The sequence below is a fragment of the Amphibalanus amphitrite genome, unplaced genomic scaffold, assembly GCF_019059575.1.
Source record: "Amphibalanus amphitrite isolate SeventyFive unplaced genomic scaffold, NRLGWU_Aamphi_draft 000082F_arrow, whole genome shotgun sequence".
NCBI lineage: Eukaryota > Metazoa > Arthropoda > Thecostraca > Balanomorpha > Balanidae > Amphibalanus > Amphibalanus amphitrite.
The window spans coordinates 334,758-353,981 of NW_024881578.1; the positions used below are offsets into that span (position 1 = coordinate 334,758).

General features: G+C 51.6%; 2 protein-coding genes across 2 annotated transcripts; one reads left to right on the forward strand and one right to left on the reverse strand.

The window, feature by feature from the left end:
- The first annotated feature begins 1,140 nt into the window (after nt 1-1,140).
- Nucleotides 1,141-5,195, forward strand: LOC122379674 (aromatic-L-amino-acid decarboxylase-like). Its single transcript, XM_043362063.1, has 2 exons — nt 1,141-1,262; nt 3,435-5,195. The coding sequence occupies exon 2, from the start codon at nt 3,445-3,447 to the stop codon at nt 5,032-5,034; it is 1,590 nt and encodes a 529-aa protein (XP_043217998.1). The 5' UTR covers nt 1,141-1,262; nt 3,435-3,444; the 3' UTR covers nt 5,035-5,195.
- On the reverse strand, nt 5,186-19,058 carry LOC122379673 (intraflagellar transport protein 56-like). The gene is made up of 15 exons (XM_043362062.1): nt 18,727-19,058; nt 17,890-18,018; nt 16,630-16,722; nt 16,321-16,425; nt 15,596-15,807; nt 15,207-15,381; nt 13,633-13,806; nt 13,150-13,260; nt 12,902-12,977; nt 7,769-7,890; nt 7,071-7,179; nt 6,711-6,864; nt 6,490-6,576; nt 6,164-6,233; nt 5,186-6,021 (listed from the first exon to the last, which is right to left on the reverse strand). Exons 1-15 carry the CDS (start codon nt 18,727-18,729, stop codon nt 5,980-5,982), a joined length of 1,662 nt encoding a protein of 553 aa, XP_043217997.1. The 5' UTR covers nt 18,730-19,058; the 3' UTR covers nt 5,186-5,979.
- Between the last annotated feature and the right edge of the window lie 166 nt (nt 19,059-19,224).

Below are 19,224 nucleotides of genomic sequence, written 5' to 3' on the forward strand. Positions count from 1 at the left end.
CTCCGCTAGGGTCTTCAGCCCAACACGGGGCCTACTGGGGGGGGGGGGGGAGGGGCAGATCCGTCGCCCCGTTAAACTCCGAGGTCGTAGAAAGACGGGAAAACGGCAATTGAAAGCTCAAGACAAAACGGCCCGGATTCAGCCCAGATTCGGGACACCTCAGATCGAGCTGAAACTCGCACACAATGTAGGTCGTGGCATGCCTAATCCACAGCCCGAGTCATTCGGTAGCACTCCCAGCCGTTTGACCTACAGAGATCAGCAAAGATCACGTGCCCCAAATTTGCACAGCAGTTTATGGCCCTGCCAAGTGGAGCTAGAGCGCTAAAAACGGCACCAACCGACTCGCAGGCATTTGATCTACTAGCAATTTGACCTCCCGCGGTCATGCGTTCACCTAAGGTCATTTGCGGGCTATGTCGAAAATACACCAGCACAGCGGTTCTCGAGTATAAGGATCGACCGAATTCCAAATCATAGCATACCATCCATGAGACGTAGCAACTTTTCCTCAAATCGCTTCTCGATATGTGACCTTGTTTGACCTAGGCAGGTTGAAAGGTGTGATCCGAGGTTCGAGCTGTCCCGAATCTGAGCTGAATCCGGGCTGCGACCTAGAATGACCTTAGGTCAACGCATGACCGCGGGAGGTCAAATTGCTGGTGGGAGAGAAAGATCGGATACCTGCGAGTCGTTTGGTGCCGTGTTTAGTGCTCTAGCTCCACTTGGAAGAGCTGCTGACTAAAATAAACTGCTGTGCAAATTTGGGCCACGTGACCCTAGCTGACCTCTGTATAGGTCAAACGGCTGGAAGTGCTACCGAATGACTAGGGCTGTGGATTAGGTATGTCACGACCTACATTGTGTGCAAGTTTCAGCTTGATCTGAGATGTCCCGAATCTGGGCTGAAAATGTGCTGTCTTGATGGATGTCTTGATCTGTCTGTCTTCTGTTTCTCTTCTGTTTCATCTTATCTGTCTGTTTACGAAGTGTTTTTTTTTGTGGCGGTTCCACCTTCAGAGAAGCCCGTCCCTCCCGCCACTTTTGGAGGTACGACGTTAGCCGGGGGCACCTCAGGTGAGTCGGTGTGTCGTATAAGACCAGCGGCCGCCGCAGCTCGCGGCTCAGTGAGACGCCGCACCTGCCCGGCGCCGTGCCCGCACGGGACAGAATACCTCCACCTGTCCGCGGCGCCGCGGCAGCACAGCAGACCTATCACCTAGCGATCAGCGGCAGATCGCCGACCCAAACGGGGACAGCAGGTAAGTACAAGTACCTCAGGAACAGGTAAGAATTCCATCGTTCCGTGCTTCTATCCTCAGGATACATAAGTCCTTCTCCTCCACGCCGCAACCCCGCTCCGGGCTGGACAGGCAACTTTATCTCATGCGGGCTGCTCCCTTGGAGCGGCACCGCTGCTCCCGAGGGAGCGAACCCCGTAGCCGGGTGCAGTAAGTGACCTGACCCAAAAATGCGGTTGGTGTCAAAAGATCCGGCTTGGATCAAAGGTCAGGTATGCCAGGTTTCAGCTCTCTATCGCCAGCGTGTTCGGAGCTATCGCGAAAAAAACAAAATAATTAGGTACAAAAATAAAAGCAGATCCTAGATGCCTACCCTATTACCTTGTTTAGAGTAAAAACCGGTAGGGCGGGCACATGCCACATTGGTACGGCATGTGCCCGCTCATGCCACATTCTGCACATGGTATGCTTGTTAACCCGCGCCCCACTGGGGGGGGGCTATTTATAGCCCCCCCTTCCGTTTTTCTGCAATAACTTCCAAACCGCTTGACGTATCGACGCCAAACTTTCAGTACCTTCGGCTGCATCAATTTGTCACCTTGTGTCAAAATTTGAACTTCGTACCTACCATAGGTCGGCCGGAAATGACGTCAGAGTGACGTCATGTTCGGCCGATTTCGACGCAAAACATTGAACCACGACAATCGCTCCCAAGAGCTCAGTTTTTAAGCTAGATCCAATTTCTTTGCATGAGAGGACTCAAAATAGACTGCGCTATCAAACTGCTATCTCGGATTTTCGGAATTTTGAAAATTTCGAAAATTTTAAATAATAATATTCAAAATTTATATTTTTACATTTTTTTCAAAAAGTTTTTGACTTTTCGAAAAAACCGGAAAATATGTGATAGAACGCATTATTATGACTACCTCTAGCAAGTTTTAGCTAAATATCTTCAAAAATGGCCAAGTTATACGCATTATTGCAAAAAATTAACAATTATCAATTTTTAAAATCAATTTTTCAGCACGAATTTGACATCGTACGCCAATATAAATAGCACCATCGTGTTCCTGAGCTCAAACTGCATCGAATAGACACCTTTTTTGTTGAAAAATTTTAACTTAAAAATTTGACCTTTTTTGACCTGAAAGTGACCTGACCTAAGCTAAATTTGACTCAAAATGACCTCGCATGACACAGACGACATCAAATTCGAAATGTTTGGCCTAAATGGACCATAAAACATGTGTCACGTGACCGACGGATGATATAATATTTTCGTGACCTGCGATGACCTGACCTTGACCTGAAAATCAAAGTACAAGTTTGGTACCCTCAGAGTATCTAGAGCATCTGTTCACGAGTGTGTGAACCAAAAATGAGCCTGATCTGACTTGTAAGACGGCGGCCAGAGCCCAAAACGTGAAGAAGCCAAAATGCTAATAATTTTTACTTTGACCTGACCTGTGACGTCATCAGTGACCTCGAGGTCAATAAAATTAGGTTTCGCTCGACAGTTTTTCCGGGGCTATCAGACGCCGTTTGAATTTTGACGATCGGCCCAGTAGTTTCGGAGTTAAGAGGGGGGGCTATGAATAGCCCCCCCCCCCCCAGTAGGGCGTGTTATACGCAGACCCCAGTGGGGCGCGGGTTAATATTGAAACAGATCCTAAGATAACCGCATCACCAGCAAATGTCAGAAAGATTTTGCCTATAATAGGCATGGACTTACAGGGTTATTATTTTGTCAACTCTTAGAAAACACCCGGACTGGAGCGCCGGCTTTAAAGTTAAGACGGCCGGTTGGCGTGGGACCGGTTCGCTCTCGGAGCTTGGCTACTTATACGGTCATTCGGGCCTTCCATGAACCGCTGATAAGGACGACGAGAAAAAGGAATCACTAAAATCAGCCTCCGAAATGCATATAGGCACTGCAGACACGATTCAAATGAATAAACGATTCTGCTTTAAGCACCAAAACAAAAATGAAAACTGCGTAGCTTTACATAGGCTATAAATTCAATGTTTGAGGGATGAAGTCCGTGAACGGTGAAACCGTGCCTACCCTTGAAAAGACATGCTCAGCAATCGCAAGGCCTCTCGTCAAGAGGTGGGGCTGAGAAGCCAAACTCATGCGGAGAGCAATATTCGGTGGTGAAGTGTGAACGCGACCTCGCCCTGCCCATTCAGCCCACAGACGATGGACGACGACGAGTTTCGAGCCGCGGCCGGCGACGTGATCGACTACATCATCGGCTACCAGCGGAGGATCCGGGAGAGGGCGCCGCTGCCGGCCGTGACGCCCGGCTACCTGCGCCACCTGGTGCCCGCCGAGGCGCCCGAGCAGCCCGACTCCTGGGCCGACGTGCTGGCAGACATGGAGCGCGTCATCCAGCCGGGCATGACCCACTGGCACTCGCCACAGTTCCACGCCTTCTGTCCGCTGGCCAACTCTCCGCCGGCGCTGCTGGCAGAGATGCTGGCGCACGGCCTCAGCTGCGTGGGCCTCAACTGGGAGGCGGCGCCGGCCTGTCTTGAGCTCGAGATGCTCGTGCTGGAGTGGGTGGCTAAGCTGCTGCAGCTGCCGGACGCGTTCATGACGCGCACGGGGACCGGCGGCGGCGTCATCACCGGCTCGGCCACCGAGGGCGTCCTGGTGACCGTCATCGCCGCCCGGGAGCGCGCGCTGGCCCGCCTGCGCGCCGCCGACCCCGAGCTGGACGAGACGGTGGCGCGCGGCCGGCTGGTGGCGTTCACCTCGTGTCAGGCCAACCCGGCCATCCAGCGGGCGGCGGCCACGGCCGAGGTGCGGCTGCGCGCGCTGCCGACCGACTCCGAGTGCTCGTGGCGCGGCGACACGCTCCGGCAGGCGGTCGAGGAGGAGCTGGCCGCCGGCAACGTGCCCATCTACGTGGTGGCCACGCTGGGCACCACGAGCACGTGCGCGTTCGACCGGCTGGACGAGCTGGGCGCCGTGTGCCGCCAGCACGAGATGTGGCTGCACGTGGACGCGGCGTACGCGGGCGCGGCGCTCATCTGTCCCGAGTACCGCCACCTGCTGCAGTGCGGCGTCCAGGACGTCACCTCGTTCAGCTTCAACGCCCACAAGTGGCTGCTGGTCAACTTTGACTGCGGCCTGCTGTGGGTGCGCGACGCCAGCCAGCTGGCCGAGGCCAACCGCATCGACGCCCCGTACCTGGACACTGCCGAGACCACGCTGCCCAACTTCCGCAACTGGTCGCTGGCGCTGGGACGCCGGTTCCGCGCGCTGAAGCTGTGGTTCGTGCTGCGTCTGTACGGCGTCAGCGGCCTGCAGGAGTACATCCGCGGCCACGTGCAGCTGGCGCGTCAGTTCGAGGAGCTGGTGCGTCGGGACGAGCGGTTCGAGCTGGCCGCGCCCGTCTCCATGGGCGTCGTGTGTTTCCGGCTGCGCGGAGCGGGCAACGCGGCCACGGCCGAGCTGCTGCGGCGCGTGAGCGAGGCGCGGCGCGTCTACATGGTGAAGACGGAGCTGCCGACCGGCCAGCTGGCCGCCCGGTTCGTGGTCGTGTCGCGCGTCACCACCGACCGCGACATCGCCGTCTCCTGGGAGGAGATCCGTCGGCACGCGGACGCAGCCCTCAGCGGCGCCGCCGCCGACTCGGACCGGCCACCGGCCGTCCAGCCGACCGGGCACGTGGAGACGTGCACGTGCACCACCAAACGCAACGGCTTCATGACCGACAAGACCGTCTCCGAGCGCTGGAGGATGCTCATGCTCCTACACAAAGTAGGATACAGGGGACACTGACTGAACCACACAGTGAGAACCCTAATACCGATAAAACGACTTTGGGACGTTACGACGAACCTACTGCTGACCGGCAAAGGTATTATATCAGGTTATTTCCATTAACAATTACTATTTCGGAATTAGGGCCAAGCACTTATCCAAACAAGTCTTACCGTCGTGTCCATGTATTACCAGATGCACTGTAACGCGAGGACATTGCTGTGTGTCAGCCAGCAGCCAGTAGCATTTTAAATGTGTCTACACTCTCTTACGAGGAACATTATTCAAAGCCTGGATACGGCAAAACAAAAACGCAGTGCATGGTGGCATCGTCACCAATGGAAAAGACAAGCTAACAGCAAAAGGTGCATCAACATGACCGACAACTGATTATCGATGATACAGATTGTCTACTTTAATGACTGATTAATATATATCACTGCTCGATCACAAAAACAGCTGATCAGTTCGGCAGCCGTGCAAACTACCATCAATACGAGACAGCTGATAGTCATTGACATAGCCGGCAAATTCGGGTCTGTCGTGCGCTATAGCGTTACACACGCCTATATATTCGATGGCAGATAGTGCCTGTAATATGGCATATCGATGATAATATGCATCAACACATTCACTGCATGTGCAGGCCAGCCGACTGATGTCGCATTGTCAGCACTGACAGGAAAATCTTGTAACAGCCCTGCTTCAGAACGCCGGCTCATGGGTTTCAGATGCCATTCCGCGTTCATCTTGAGATCACTGAGGCAGACGCGACCGCCCGACCGGCCTTTGACGGGCAAGGCGTTTGGTGGCGCTGACAGGGAGTGCAGCGAATAACAGGCAGGCCGGTGCACAGTTCTCGCAGTGGCGTGGGCTCGCACAGCGGCCCAGCGTTAAACCTCCGATCCGGCCAGTTGACAGCGCGCGTCCACGTCTTTCTTAGTCAGCGTTGGGCAGTGCCCACTAAAGCGGAATTCGGTTGTCCTTTGCCCATTGCTTCATTACCTGAAAGCAAGCGCAGACGTCATATCCGCCAATTTACCACGGCCATCATACGCAGAAAACGTTAAGAGGGCACTCGCATCCGTCCAGGAAACTTATAATCAAGAACGTCTGCCAAGATGGTCACAATGACGCGCTTACTTACTCCGATGATGGGCTCCACTTGAGGGTTGGGCGTGTTCCTCAGCAGGGCAAGAATATCACCGAGACTTTCTCTGAAGAAAAGGCCAAACATCACTCAACGGAGCTGATGCAAAAGGTGCATCCCGCAAAATTGTTAACAAACATATTTAACTGTGCAGTGTGTGCCTGCAATAAAAAGCTACAAACAAAAAAGTCAAATATTTGCACACCTATCTAACATTATCATTTGAAATAGAGATGCCAGCGTGAGCAATATGGATATGAAGTTTGTCAAACCCCAATGTTGATGCGACCATAGCCAGAGAGCTGATCTATGTACTGCCTTACTTGGGCTCCAAGTTGGCGATGATCATCTGGAAGAGGCCGATGCAGGCACCCCGTTTGCCCTCCCAGTACTCGGGGTTCGGATCCAGCCTGTCAGCCAAGCAACCCTTGTATGAGCGAATTCGAGGTAAAACAGATGTCGCACGTTAAGTCAACGTGCCAATTAACTGCTCGGATGAGCCAACGTTAGTCAATTCACGGTCTAACAGAGCATGTCTCAGTACCTTTCGAGCACGTCAAAGGCCTTGGCGGAGTAGTAGAACTGTCCCATCTTGTAGCAGTCGTTGGCGATGACCTGCAGCAGGGAGAAGGACTCGGCCGACGTCTCCATCTTCAGGTACAGCTCCCAGGCCAGGCGCGCCTTCCTGTTCATTATGTCTGCGGCATCAGTGGCAGCAGTATTAGGCAAAAAATCGCATATCAATCAAATCACTAATGCTCTTTCAGTGGCTGCAACGAGACAAAATGTGGAAATAGAGCAACGAAAACGTAAGTCTTCTGACGTAAAACATAAAACAAAAACCGTGACCAAAATATTAAGACAGGTGCAGTTCATTTCTTTCCCTACTGGTTTCGGGACTTACAGCAGCGCGCCAGCCACGAGAGGTAGACGTAGTCGCTGCGCACCTTCTCGCTCTGAATTAGCAGGAACGTCTCCTCCGCCTCGGCGTACGCGCCGGTCGCCGCCTTGGCCTGCAGCGGAGCAGACGATCACAATCAACACGTCGTCGCCACACGCCGATCTGAGGCCTCTTGCACCAAACTACCTAGCTAGGTAAAATCGAAAAACCTGTTTCAGAATAAGCTAATCTAACGGTGGTAAATTTGTTTGCAATAGCTCAATACATAATCCTACATGTGCTGGCTAAATTTAGCACGCAAATTGTTACATTTGAGACTTGGACTGGGTATAAGATGCAAAATAATCCAAGCATTGGTGCAAGAGGATTTTGGTGCAAGAGGCCTCAGATTGATTAGTGCAAATGGCAGAACTGGATCAATGACAGAAAGACCTTCACAACGTTTGCAGCCACATTGCGACACACACACATGCCACAGCCACAGCCACATGAGCGAGAGAGAGCGATAGCGAGAGAGAGAGAGAGAGAGAGAGAGAGAGAGAGAGAGAGAGAGAGAGAGAGAGAGAGAGAGAGAGAGAGAGAGAGAGAGAGAGAGAGAGAGAGAGAGAGAGAGAGAGAGAGAGAGAGAGAGAGAGAGAGAGAGAGAGAGAGAGAGAGAGAGAGAGAGAGAGAGAGAGAGAGAGAGAGAGAGAGAGTCCCACCTGTGCATAGTTGAAGTTGAAGGCGTCGTCATTAGGGAAATACGTCTTCACGGAGCTGAGATAGAGCAGCACGTCCTCGAACTGCTTCATCAGGAAAAACGTCGACGCCATGCACTGCCGTCCTGTGGTCATGGCGATGAGAGGCTATGACATCCACGTGTCACCACTTCAGCTAGCCTAGGCTCCCGTCAGTTATGAAGTCATTAAGCATTTATCGGCTGATAACTAAAGGTAAGTATCAATATGTACAAAACATAAACATCTAACACCAACCCTGTTAGATTGAGTTTCCATTAATTGTTTCTAGGGCATGAATACGAGTCGGGAACGAAGACAGCGTAAGACGGGTGCGAGAAAATCGGTATGTGGCACACGACGTAACGAGAGTTAGCCGGTCCCGTAGCTCAGTCGGTACTGCGTTGGACTCCGCGTGGTGAGAGCACGCGTTCCCGGTTACAATAGTCCGGGTTCGTAGCGCGACAGGCGCTTGACGTTTATGGGCCTCCTGACAGGTATGGTTGCGGTTGGTGGCACCGTGGCAGGCCGTAGCCAGGCGAAGTCAGTGAGGGGACCGGCCGTGCGCGGCTATGTGCGCACGTTAAACTTTGGACTCTAAATTCTGCCATAGAACCGGAATTGCGCGATCGGAAGGTAGAGGGCAGGGTCACCGCAACAACCTTCGCTTAGCGGGGGCTCTGTCCTTGTGAATCCTTCCAATCAAAAGGTTCGGACTAAATTTATATAAAAAATGCGTGTTCCTATCCATCTGTCTACTTATAATGGAATTACAGCAAAATTAGGACAAATTTAGTTTATTTGATGTGTCCGGTTCCATTTTCTGTTCGGACTACTGATTCACACGCACCCATTAGAGCGGTGACGAGGAACTTCTCGGCAACTTATCGGCGAAAGATGATAGGAGTTGCACAGTGCACGGGGGCCCGATTATGCCATGGTTGGTCACTGCTTCAATGGTCGATCGGCAGCCCGGACCCATTCGTCGCATGGACCGGCGTCCGTCCTACACTGATGTGCTGGAAAGGCGACCTCATACTATGGGCTTCTAAGGCCCTAATACAAATGTAAACACATCGCCTGTCGCTGTCGGTGATATACTGGGAATATCCAGACATGTTTAAACACTAGCATGTAACAGGGTTCGTAGCTGAAGACAAAATTTATCAAATAGTTGGATTTGGATGCAAACAAGATTGCAAAGCCAGACAGTCCTTGAATCAAACCCTAAACACTCAGCAGCAATGTTATTGCGACTTCCTGATAACTGATAAGATTGCTTTTTATAGAAGCTACATTCTGGCCACTCTTTTACGTAACGGGTGTCGAATTTACCTTTCAGATAGGTAACGCTTGAAAGGCTATTTTTCAAGAAGTACCATTTCAATAGCAATCATGCAGTGTGTCCAAGTACAAGTACCTACACCAGACAGCCAAGGAAACTGTTAGTGATTCTTCCAAATCAGAACACATTGCGTCAGAACCCACAAGTGGTCAACGTCGATTAAAATGGACCAATCTAAGTGAATTCCCGTGCGTATGGAGGCCATCACGTCCCGTGCATGCACAAATCCTACCGGTTCCCCAGGGCCGGTCGCACTGTCTGCATCTTGTTCCCAGCTACCCCAGCCCCCACGGTCAGCCGGTGGCGGGTGGCGTCCGTCTCCACTCCAGGTAGGTACAGTACACACATACTACATACCAGGCGCCATAGATAACATGAATCATGTTATCAAATATCATGTTATCTATGCCAGTTCATGTTATCTATGCCGGCGCCTATGGTCAGGTCAGTCGCCATCTGGATGTCCGTCCCCAGCCGGCCATATGACCGGCGTCCTTTTCAGGAGACCACTCTCCCGTAAAAATGACAAGCACGCAAGGCCAAAGTGTCCTCATCCGTCTGGATGTCATTTGTGGTCGGGCATATTAACCTGGCTTCAAGGCTGATGTATATTGATATGCCAGTAATGTGCGTTGTCTAGTCGGAAAGATTATTATTGTACCGTGTAAGAACAGGTCTCTTGTCTGAACAATAAAATCCTAATCAATCGCCGAATGATGACTACTTCTTGTCAGCGGAATAATCGTTATCGCTGTAAGACAGCTCTGAGCCATTACTGGAACTGCATAATCACATTCAGCGAATTTCGTTAAAATTCACAGAATTATACGCAGCTTGAATATTATTTTCCTTTGTGAACGGCACAGCCGTATAAGTAAGCGTTTACTTATAAGTCCGTGGTAAAAGGCTAGAAAACTCATCCACCACCTACTTAGGAATAGGATAGGTACGTATTAGCCGTTTTCACAACGGGCTATCCGGCAAATGCACTTGATTTGACCAAATCTGCACATAATTTCTTTTACAGCAAATATCTTCATTTTATGAATTCATTTGTGTTTTAGTCGATGATGCTCTCTGATAATATGACAAAGCAGGCATAATATGACAAAGCAAAGCAAATAGTGCAACCCTAGCTGAAGACACACTCGGAACCTGATTTGACCAAATCTGCACCTGATCTGTACCAGATGTGCACCAAATGTGTACCAGATGGCCGTCGTGAAAACGGCTATTATGCACACATTATAGTGCACAAGCATGAAGAGCGTGTGTGCAATGCATGTATGATCACTGTGTGCATTGAATGTGATGTGTTTTTATACGTAGAGTGGTGCTTCGTACAATGCATATATTTATCGTACCTAACATTTGTTATTGAGCACCTGCTGGTTATTCCAGTACCCACAGCATAGGCCATTACATACTTCCCATGGAAGCAAAAAAAAAAAAAAAAAAGTTCCAGGACGCCAAATGTCGCCCTATCACACAAGCACACAAACACACAAATAAAACTCACGTCGTAACACACACCACACGGCTGACAATGCGGCGATTGTCAGTGTAACCGGCGCCCGCGGCCTCGTCTGGCGGCTGTCCCAGCTAACCCAGCCCGCCGGCGCCGGCCGAGTAACCGGCGCCCGCGGCCTCAGCTGGCGCTGTCCCAGCTCACCCAGCTCACCCAGCCCGCCGGCGCCGGCGCCGGCCGAGCCGCTCAGTCGCGCTGCTCCAGCTCGGTGATGAAGCGCAGGTCCGAGCCGCGCAGGTTCTCCTCGATCCAGGCCGTCATGCGCGCGTCCATCGCCGGGGTGAAGTAGTTTTTCCAGTCGCCGGTCCGGCCGCGGCGGAACAGACTGTGTCCCTCGGACAGCAGTCCCGCCTCCCGCAGCCAGTGCAGCTGCACGTGCGGGTTCTCGCTCATGGCGCTGAACTGCAGGTGGCTGTGCAGGGCGGCCACATCCTCGTCACTGAGGTTCTTCCGCAGGAAGTCGGCCACTCTCCGGATAACGACTGTCAGGTTCAGCTCCATCTCCTCGAAGAACACGAAGAGAAGGTTCGGGTGGAGCCGCTTCTCCCACGCTTGCTGGATGTGCGGGAAGAACGGCAGCTGCATCAGCTTACTCTGCAGGAACAGGTCAAAGAACTCCTCGAAGGTGCCGTCGAAGCCGTACGTCAGGAAGAGCTTGTGGTGGTGGTAGTAGGACACCAGCGCGTCCTTGGGGTTACGGGCCACGTAGACGACCCTGCACTCGTCCAGCAGTCTGGGCGGCAGCATGGAGAGCGGCATGTGCGTCTTGACGAACCTGGGCGGGTGCTGGTGTCGGTACCAGGCGCGCCGCGCGGCCGCCAGCAGCATGCGCGGCAGGTTCAGCACGCTCGCCTTCATCATGTCCCACCAGAGGCGGCTGACCAGCGCCGGGCTCTGCAGACACTCGTTGGTCAGCTCGAGGAACTCCCAGCGCACCGGCACCAGCTCGCTGCGGGCGCCGGCAAAGTCGCAGTCGTGCGCTATGAGCCAGATCATCTCCTGGAGTAGTGTGGCGCCGCAGCGGGGCAGCCCCACCAGCCACACGTCGTCCCGGTGGAGCGGCTGGTGGAGCGCGGCGGCCACACAGCGCGCCGGCACGGCCGGGTACACGAACAGGTCGGGCCCGACCAGCAGCGCGCCGCAGCGCAGGCCGGGCACGCTGCGCCACAGGCGCGCCGCGCTCTCCGCGTCCACGTGCTCCACCAGGTGCGGGTAGGCGTCCAGCAGGCTGTCACCGCGGGTCAGCAACGGCCGGTGCGGCGGCGCCGGCGGCTCCGAGCCCGCCGACCCGCCCTGCGACCGGCGCCGCAGCATCGGTCACCGGCGACAGCGGGTGTAGACAGTAGCTGCTGGGACAGTCGGGCCGGCCCCGCCGCCCGGCGCTCACTGTCCGCCTATATTCACCGCCAGTTCACCGGCTCTTCACCGACAGCCTAGCCGGCGAGTGAAGTACGGACTCCTGACCGCCCGTCTATCCCCACTGAACCACCAACTGGGCACCGGCGGCACTTCAGTCGCCCCGAGTCCGTCCGACGCCCCACTGCCACGCCGCGATCACTTCCTTACGGCCCACTATCAGGTGTGGTCTGCCATCCCCCGCCGCATTCAACACTGATTAGATAGCGGGGCTTCCGTTGATTGGCCTACGACACTACGGCTGTAATTCATCCCGATAGCATAAGCCAAGCTTTACACGGCGTAACTCAAACTCGTGGTCCATAAGAAATATGTGTACAGATTTCAACCGTCCGTCCCTCATAGTGGCACACGTAGTCATGTTTGGATCACCTCACCCTCAAAGAGAAATAATTGTGCGACGCATGTAATGTAAAAAAAATGTCTAAGCCCCATTTCCGCCCCGCGAAATGGATCCTTTGCTTCGACATTCCCGAACACCGCCGTTTTCTCAAAGCGGTAAAACCGGCAGGTTAAACGGCTTTTGGCCAGTGAATAAAAATACTGAACTGACGTCAAACTTATGCACTGACTTGAATGGTTCTCATTTTTTATATCGGTTTAACAACACCGCCCTCATCTTTTTATTTGCTACTTATTCTTCGCTACGTGAATCTCCTAGTTCCTACCGATTTAGCGTGCTGAGCCAGGTCAGGAGATGGTAAAGAAATCTGCGCAGCCCGCCGTGTCTGCCTACTCGTAACAATGTAGCCGCCAGCGGTTTCGGACTATACCTTTCACTCACACTGACCCCGAGTTCCCAGTTTGGAGGACACTCAGTCACACTCACCGGGGATGGTGTCACACTCGGAGGCCGAGCCGCCCACCAGCTGAAAGTACTGCTGAGCCACCTTCAGGTAGTCCCGCTGAAACACACGGCACGTGGGGGTAAGTGATACGCCGAAATCAGCGAGTACCTTACAATCAATCCGAAAAATAAAAATGCAGTGAATGTGAGAGATGACATCGGACGCCGGAGAGTCCCATTGTTGTTCGCATACCGAGCCCGTCTCTTTTCCCCCATGTTTGTTCACCTACCGAGCCCGTCTCCTGTCCCATGGCAGCGTTGACCACGCCTTTCAGGATGTACTCCTGCGGCACGGTGGGCTCCAGGTCTTTGATCAGGTTGTACGACTCCTGCAGCTCATCCTACAGAAAGAGACAGTCACATTGAGTGGTGAGAATGAGGGACCGGCCTGGGGAACAATCACCGCCAACCCCGACATCATGCGGCAGAATGTGTTGGCTTAACACCCACCAGAAACTCAGCATCGTTATATTTATGACATATCAACACAAATAAGTTTAACTCGAACAAAAATTCAGGCTAAGAGCACTGCAGTGCCGCTTCTCCCAACACCACCATGCCCCGGATGGGCGGGGCGCACACCTCCCCCGCCCCCGGTACAACACACAGCCCTGCGGCGGCGAACCCTAGCCACTCCGGCACGGTCACTCGCCTCACGACTGTCTGAGGTAGTAGATGGCCAGTGGAACCCAGCCACGGCCACGGCCACCCACCTGTTTGAGATAGTAGATGACCAGGTTGAGTCGCGCCTCCGGTATGACGTCCACCAGATCTGGCAGCACGGAGAGGGCGCCCTCGCCCGAGCGGAACACCACCAGGTTGTGCCGGATCAGGTCCTGGCCGAACGTGAAGCCGGCGCTCGTCTGGTCCTGCAGCGACTTCAGCTCCTGACGGGGGATACATGGGGTGAGAGCGGTCGCCGGGGAACGCAGAGACAGAGATCCAACAGTCCTGGAGTAAGCAGGCGACAGAGGAAAGTAGGTGCATAAAAAAATACGTCTAATTACTCTATATATATGTTGCAGGCACTTTAGAAAATCAGTCATTTTGTAAAATGCCTAGGCATTTTGCAAAATGCCTGATTTTCCAGGCTTTTTGCAAAAAGCCTAGGCATTTTACAAAATGACTGACTCTCCAGTCATTTTGCAAAATGCCTAGGCATTTTACAAAATACCTAGCCATTTTACAAAATGACTGAGCAGCGTGTTGTAGATACGAGTACCTAATTATATACGTTTTGGTAGCGTGTAGGTGGACCGAGGAGTCCAGCATTATGACCAGAGGAGTCCAGCAGTGGGAAGTCCATACCTACCTCTATTTTGAGAAGTGCAGGCCCGCGACATTTCCAACCCCCACGTCAGCGACGCTGCTGGATTTAAAATGATCGATCTGGAGCGTCAACCAACGACTGGCCCTATGCCGGCCTGTATCTGTAAAACTATTAGAGGTCGCGAGGATTCGATCCCACACACTTAGGCGTTAGTGTCTTCTGAAACCAACGCTCTCGTCCTACACCAAGCGACCTGATGATTCTCCCGATGTGGAGCTTGATACTCGTATTTTTAACTGGGACCATGCAAGTAGGTACTCAAAGCTGTTGCCACAAAACAAAATAAATCGTGTTTTGTTAATTATTGCTTTAATATTCATTGTGATCAGAGAGCTTTTTTATTCCAAAGAAAAGTTAGGAAGAAAACCTAAACAATAATAGGTACTGTAAACAATTGCGTGGACTAGGCCTAGGGTAGACTTGTTGAAGTTCCTTAGAGCCAATGAGCGCTGTCCAGTCAACTGAGGAGGGGAGGGCTGGTCCACACTGGGCTTAAGCCACACAATGCTTTATGCTACAGCCGAGTCTGCAACTCAACCTGGTCGTTACTCAGCATTGTCGTCATCACAGAGCTTCAAATCGATCAGCTACAGGCTGAACACGTACCTATAGGGTATAGGAAGACGTCCAAAATCTGTTGGCCATAGTATCTGTAGTGGGATCTACGTTCCATGCTGGTCAGGCATTTTGCAAAATGCCTAGTCATTTTGTAAAATGGCTAGCCATTTTGAAAAAAGCCTGGTTGCGTTCAGTCATTTTTCAAACAGCCGTCTTTTTGTAAAATGCCTAGGCATTTTACAAAATGACTGATTTTCTAAAGTGCCTGCAACATATATATTCTCCATCGCCCGCGTTTAGCCCTTTGGCAAGTGACTGTCAGTCAGCCGTCTCGTAACGCACTTATTCGGCGATCTCGTCTTTGTAGAGTCTGCACCAATGATTGCGGGACGCATTTACCTGTTCGGCGGCCTTTCCGTTGTACAGCCGGAAGTGGTTGCAGGCCCGCAGGTTGATGGCGATGGCCGAGTCGGGAAAATGCTGCAGGTAGACGGCCAGCACCTCCTGGGACACGTCGTAGTAGTCCAGCTTGTAGTAGCACATGGCCACGTACACGTTCAGCGCCAGGTGCTCCCTGCAATGGGTAGAGAGACATCGTACAGTGTCGGAGTGGTGGCTGGGACAGTACAGGTCACATATTTACTGGCTCATTTCGTTTCATAGATAGCCTATCTACGAAAGGTATCACTAAAGCAATGTGTTTCCGTTAAAGCGTAGAAAGTATCGCGACAGACTGCAGCGCACACGCGTCTCCACTATCAGCACCGTTCACTGACTCCGTGTCTGACCTGTTGTCGAGCAGGATGCGCTTGTAGATGTCGATGGCCTCCTGGTAGTGGCTGCGCAGGTAGTGGATCGACGCCAGACACAGCTGGTCCTCGATCACGTCCTTCAGCTGCTGGTGGAACGTCATCAGCTCCTTCTCGTCGTTAAACTTCTGCGCCAGGTGGAACTGCAGCCGCGACTTCAGGTTGCTCGCCTTGGGGCCTTTCTCGGCCGTCTGACGGAGCCGGTCGCAATATGTGGGGTCTCGCATACTACTGGTGGCGGCAAACCGGCAGTCACCACGGACGGCCATATGACACCGATACAAATTAAATTGACCTGTTTCAATTAGATGACTGATGGTTGACTCAATGACTGGGATTTTGACTGAAACAGTATATGACACGATACTATTTCTGCAGGAACGAACAATCACACAGGCGACGGATATGTACATTGTACAATAGGTCTACAAAATAAGTCCCCGCCGTATGCGGGTCACCAGTGGGCAGTTAGCGCCTGAGCGCTACTCGGGCGCCACCTGCCCGCATACGGAGAGGACTTATTTTGTAGACCTACTGTACATACAGTGGCAACTAACCGCTATAGACAGTAGAAAATAGACAGCCTCGCCTCTTTGTATAGCAAGAACGGTAGACGGGAAGCTATAAAGGTCAATGAAGCTTTCCACCCCAGCTGCAGCTGGTCGGGTGTAACCGGCTCGCCGTCTGATCGCTCAGTCTCTCACCTCCTTGGCCTCCTGGTACATGCCCAGGTAGAAGTAGCACACGGCCAGGTTCAGCCATAGCTCCGGCTTCACTTTCTTCTCCTTCTTGGTAATCTGTTCGTACTCCTGACGGCACCACACACACAGGATGTGTATGGACACGGCCGACAACGATAACAAACAGACGCCAACATAGACACCCGAAGATTTATCGTTAATCTTATGAGATATGTCAGATAAAATGCAGTGCTTCCTAATACTCTACGAAAAGAAGTAATAGACCCCAGAAGCGAAATGTCCCGATCGCTCAGCCGTTGTCCAGCGACTGACCTGGGCGGCCCGCTTGTAGTCGCCGTTGTGGAAGGCGCAGTAGGCGATCCACTGATCCACATCGCTGCTGCCCTGCTCAGAGTTACGATGGAACTGCACCGACACCGGCCGAGAGACACAGAACGGTCAGCGGTGTTATAACCCTATGTCTATATAGGGAAAGTGCTATGTACGTACCTATATTGTATAAGGCGCTAAAGTCCCGGTCCGGATTTTGCTTCAGCCCAGCGGACCATCGGCGCAATAAAGATTGCTTGGCTCTTGTAACGAGAAGCTCCAAACCAACAAAAGGTAAAACAAATTAGCCTAGCTAGTAGCTAATTAACTCAAATCGTTTCACTGCAAAAAAGTGAGCACCGAATGTTACTGGTTGATGTTGCTTCTCAAAAGCTTATGGCTCAGTACAGCCTTCGACTCAATACTCGTGCACTTTGCATGAACTGACGCACAGCATCTGAGCACCGGCCGATGGTTCACAGGTCAGAGTTTCCAGCCCTGCGGGACTGTCAGGCACCGTGCCCAGTTCATGCGTGACGTCATGTCAAACATAAGCTACACGTGAAACCCCAACAGTGAGTTTTTCTGATCAGTTTTTTTACATGATATCGGTTCCCGTCGTAAGTTTTGGCCAATAACAAATGCATGGGGAGCGCTACGTCGCAGAATTCTCGCGTCGTCATGCAAAAACCCAAGAATCGGAACCGAGAAGAATTCGTAAACGTCTCTGGGTTTTCCGTGATCTATTTTTAGTAATTGATGTAAAACAGCGAACAAGGTAGATGATATGTCATGACCTCAGAAGTGCGCGTTCACCATAGATTAAATGCCTCGTTATCGCTTAGTTCAAGCGGCATCGTGAAATCGGCGGCATATGGGGACGGCTGGAACCGATATCACCCGAAAACCTACATCCGCAGCGGCCGATTTCGGGACGAAGACGGAAAAACGTAAGTAGGTAAGTCAATCCTAGTCCAGCCTTAGCCTTACTCAGAATGAAATGTAGCCTCGCTTATGCTCAGCTCTGCGGAGATTTGGCACGAGGGAGCTGCATCAAGAAGAAAACTTTGCGGGCTGTCGCGTATGAGACCACTTGGACCTTTAACCGTTTGGGCTAGACATGGTGAAGTCTGATCGTAGGCATCATTTGAGATTGATAACAAATAATGTAGAAATAGCGCTTTACACTTCCTTGCCTTTTTAGGGAATCACTGCTAAAAGCAAAATGAAAATGAAAGAATGCTTATTATATAGCATCCCCACCTCTAGCAATGTTATCGCGCCTGTGTAGTCGCGGTTGGCCAGGAACTCTTCAAGCTTCGGTAGTTGCTTCTTGCGTTTTTCCTCTTCTTCCTTCTTCTTTTTGCCAGCCGGTTTTAAACGGGATAGAATCTGGGAAGGAAAGCAGTGTCAAACAACAACATTGAATCAACTATCACGGGGACAATGTACAGATTCTGGAAAATATCTTTCCATGGAAAAATGTATCTATGATTTATGAGCTATTGGAGTGAGTACCTACCTAAATATTGGTCAGTTGTTGGTACACCTTTGTATCAGAATTTATAAGTCTCGCAGTACAGTAGGCCTACAAAATAAGTCCCCGCCGTAAGCGGGTCACCTGTGGGCAGTTAGCACCTGAGCGCTACTCAGGCGCCACCTGCCCGCATACGGAGAGGACTGTCAGGACTTATTTTGTAGACCTACTGTACCTATTCGTTCTATTTGCCGTGCATTTCCCACACCCATTATGCCACTCGCTCTCATCAATTAAAATGCCTTCAAAGGAATTACTCGCTGGCTTACACCCTCCCAAAGTCCTTCGACGGCATTCCGGTGGTGGGGGACGGGGAGGGCCGAGGGGGGGGGGGGTCGGGGCGGGAGGCGAAGGAATACGAAGAAATGCACGTCCGGAAAGCTACCGCTATGGAACAGAAGCAGCATGGAGAAAATAAATGCAACACGAATGTTTGTAGGGTCGAAGGCTTGCGCACGAAAAAATGCCGGTATATATCTGATCATCTAGTGCCTAATCCACCGCCTAAGTATGGGCAAGGTGACAAATGTCGCACAACGAAGATTGGTTGAGTAGGTACTTACCATACTTTTTGATGACCCGTGAGCTTGAAACTATAACGAAGCTCCTTAATGTGCTGAACAGTACATCACAGTGGAAAAAATAAGGCGAATATAACACAAATGACACAAATATCCTTGAAAAATGATTCACACGATTCGCCAGCAATTCGCGCTGTAGCAGAACTCTTGTTTACGATTAGGAATGCCTCAAGAGTTAATATAATTCGTTCATTATGAAAACACAATCGATTTTCAAATAACTTTAAAAAATAAGCGGCCTGGAAAAAAAAGATCATTTAAAAACTGAAAACAACTGCACTTAAATTCAATTACAAAAACCAGTCAAATATCAATACAAAAATAATAATTTTGAGAGACATAATATGTTGCGCGCTTCATTCGTTTACAACGCATAAGCTTGCGTCTGTTCAATAGCGAAACTCAAGCTGGTTCGACTAGCGAAATCATGCGAAATGCTAGGCAACAACTCTTTTTGGAGCAGAATGCTAGGCAACGATA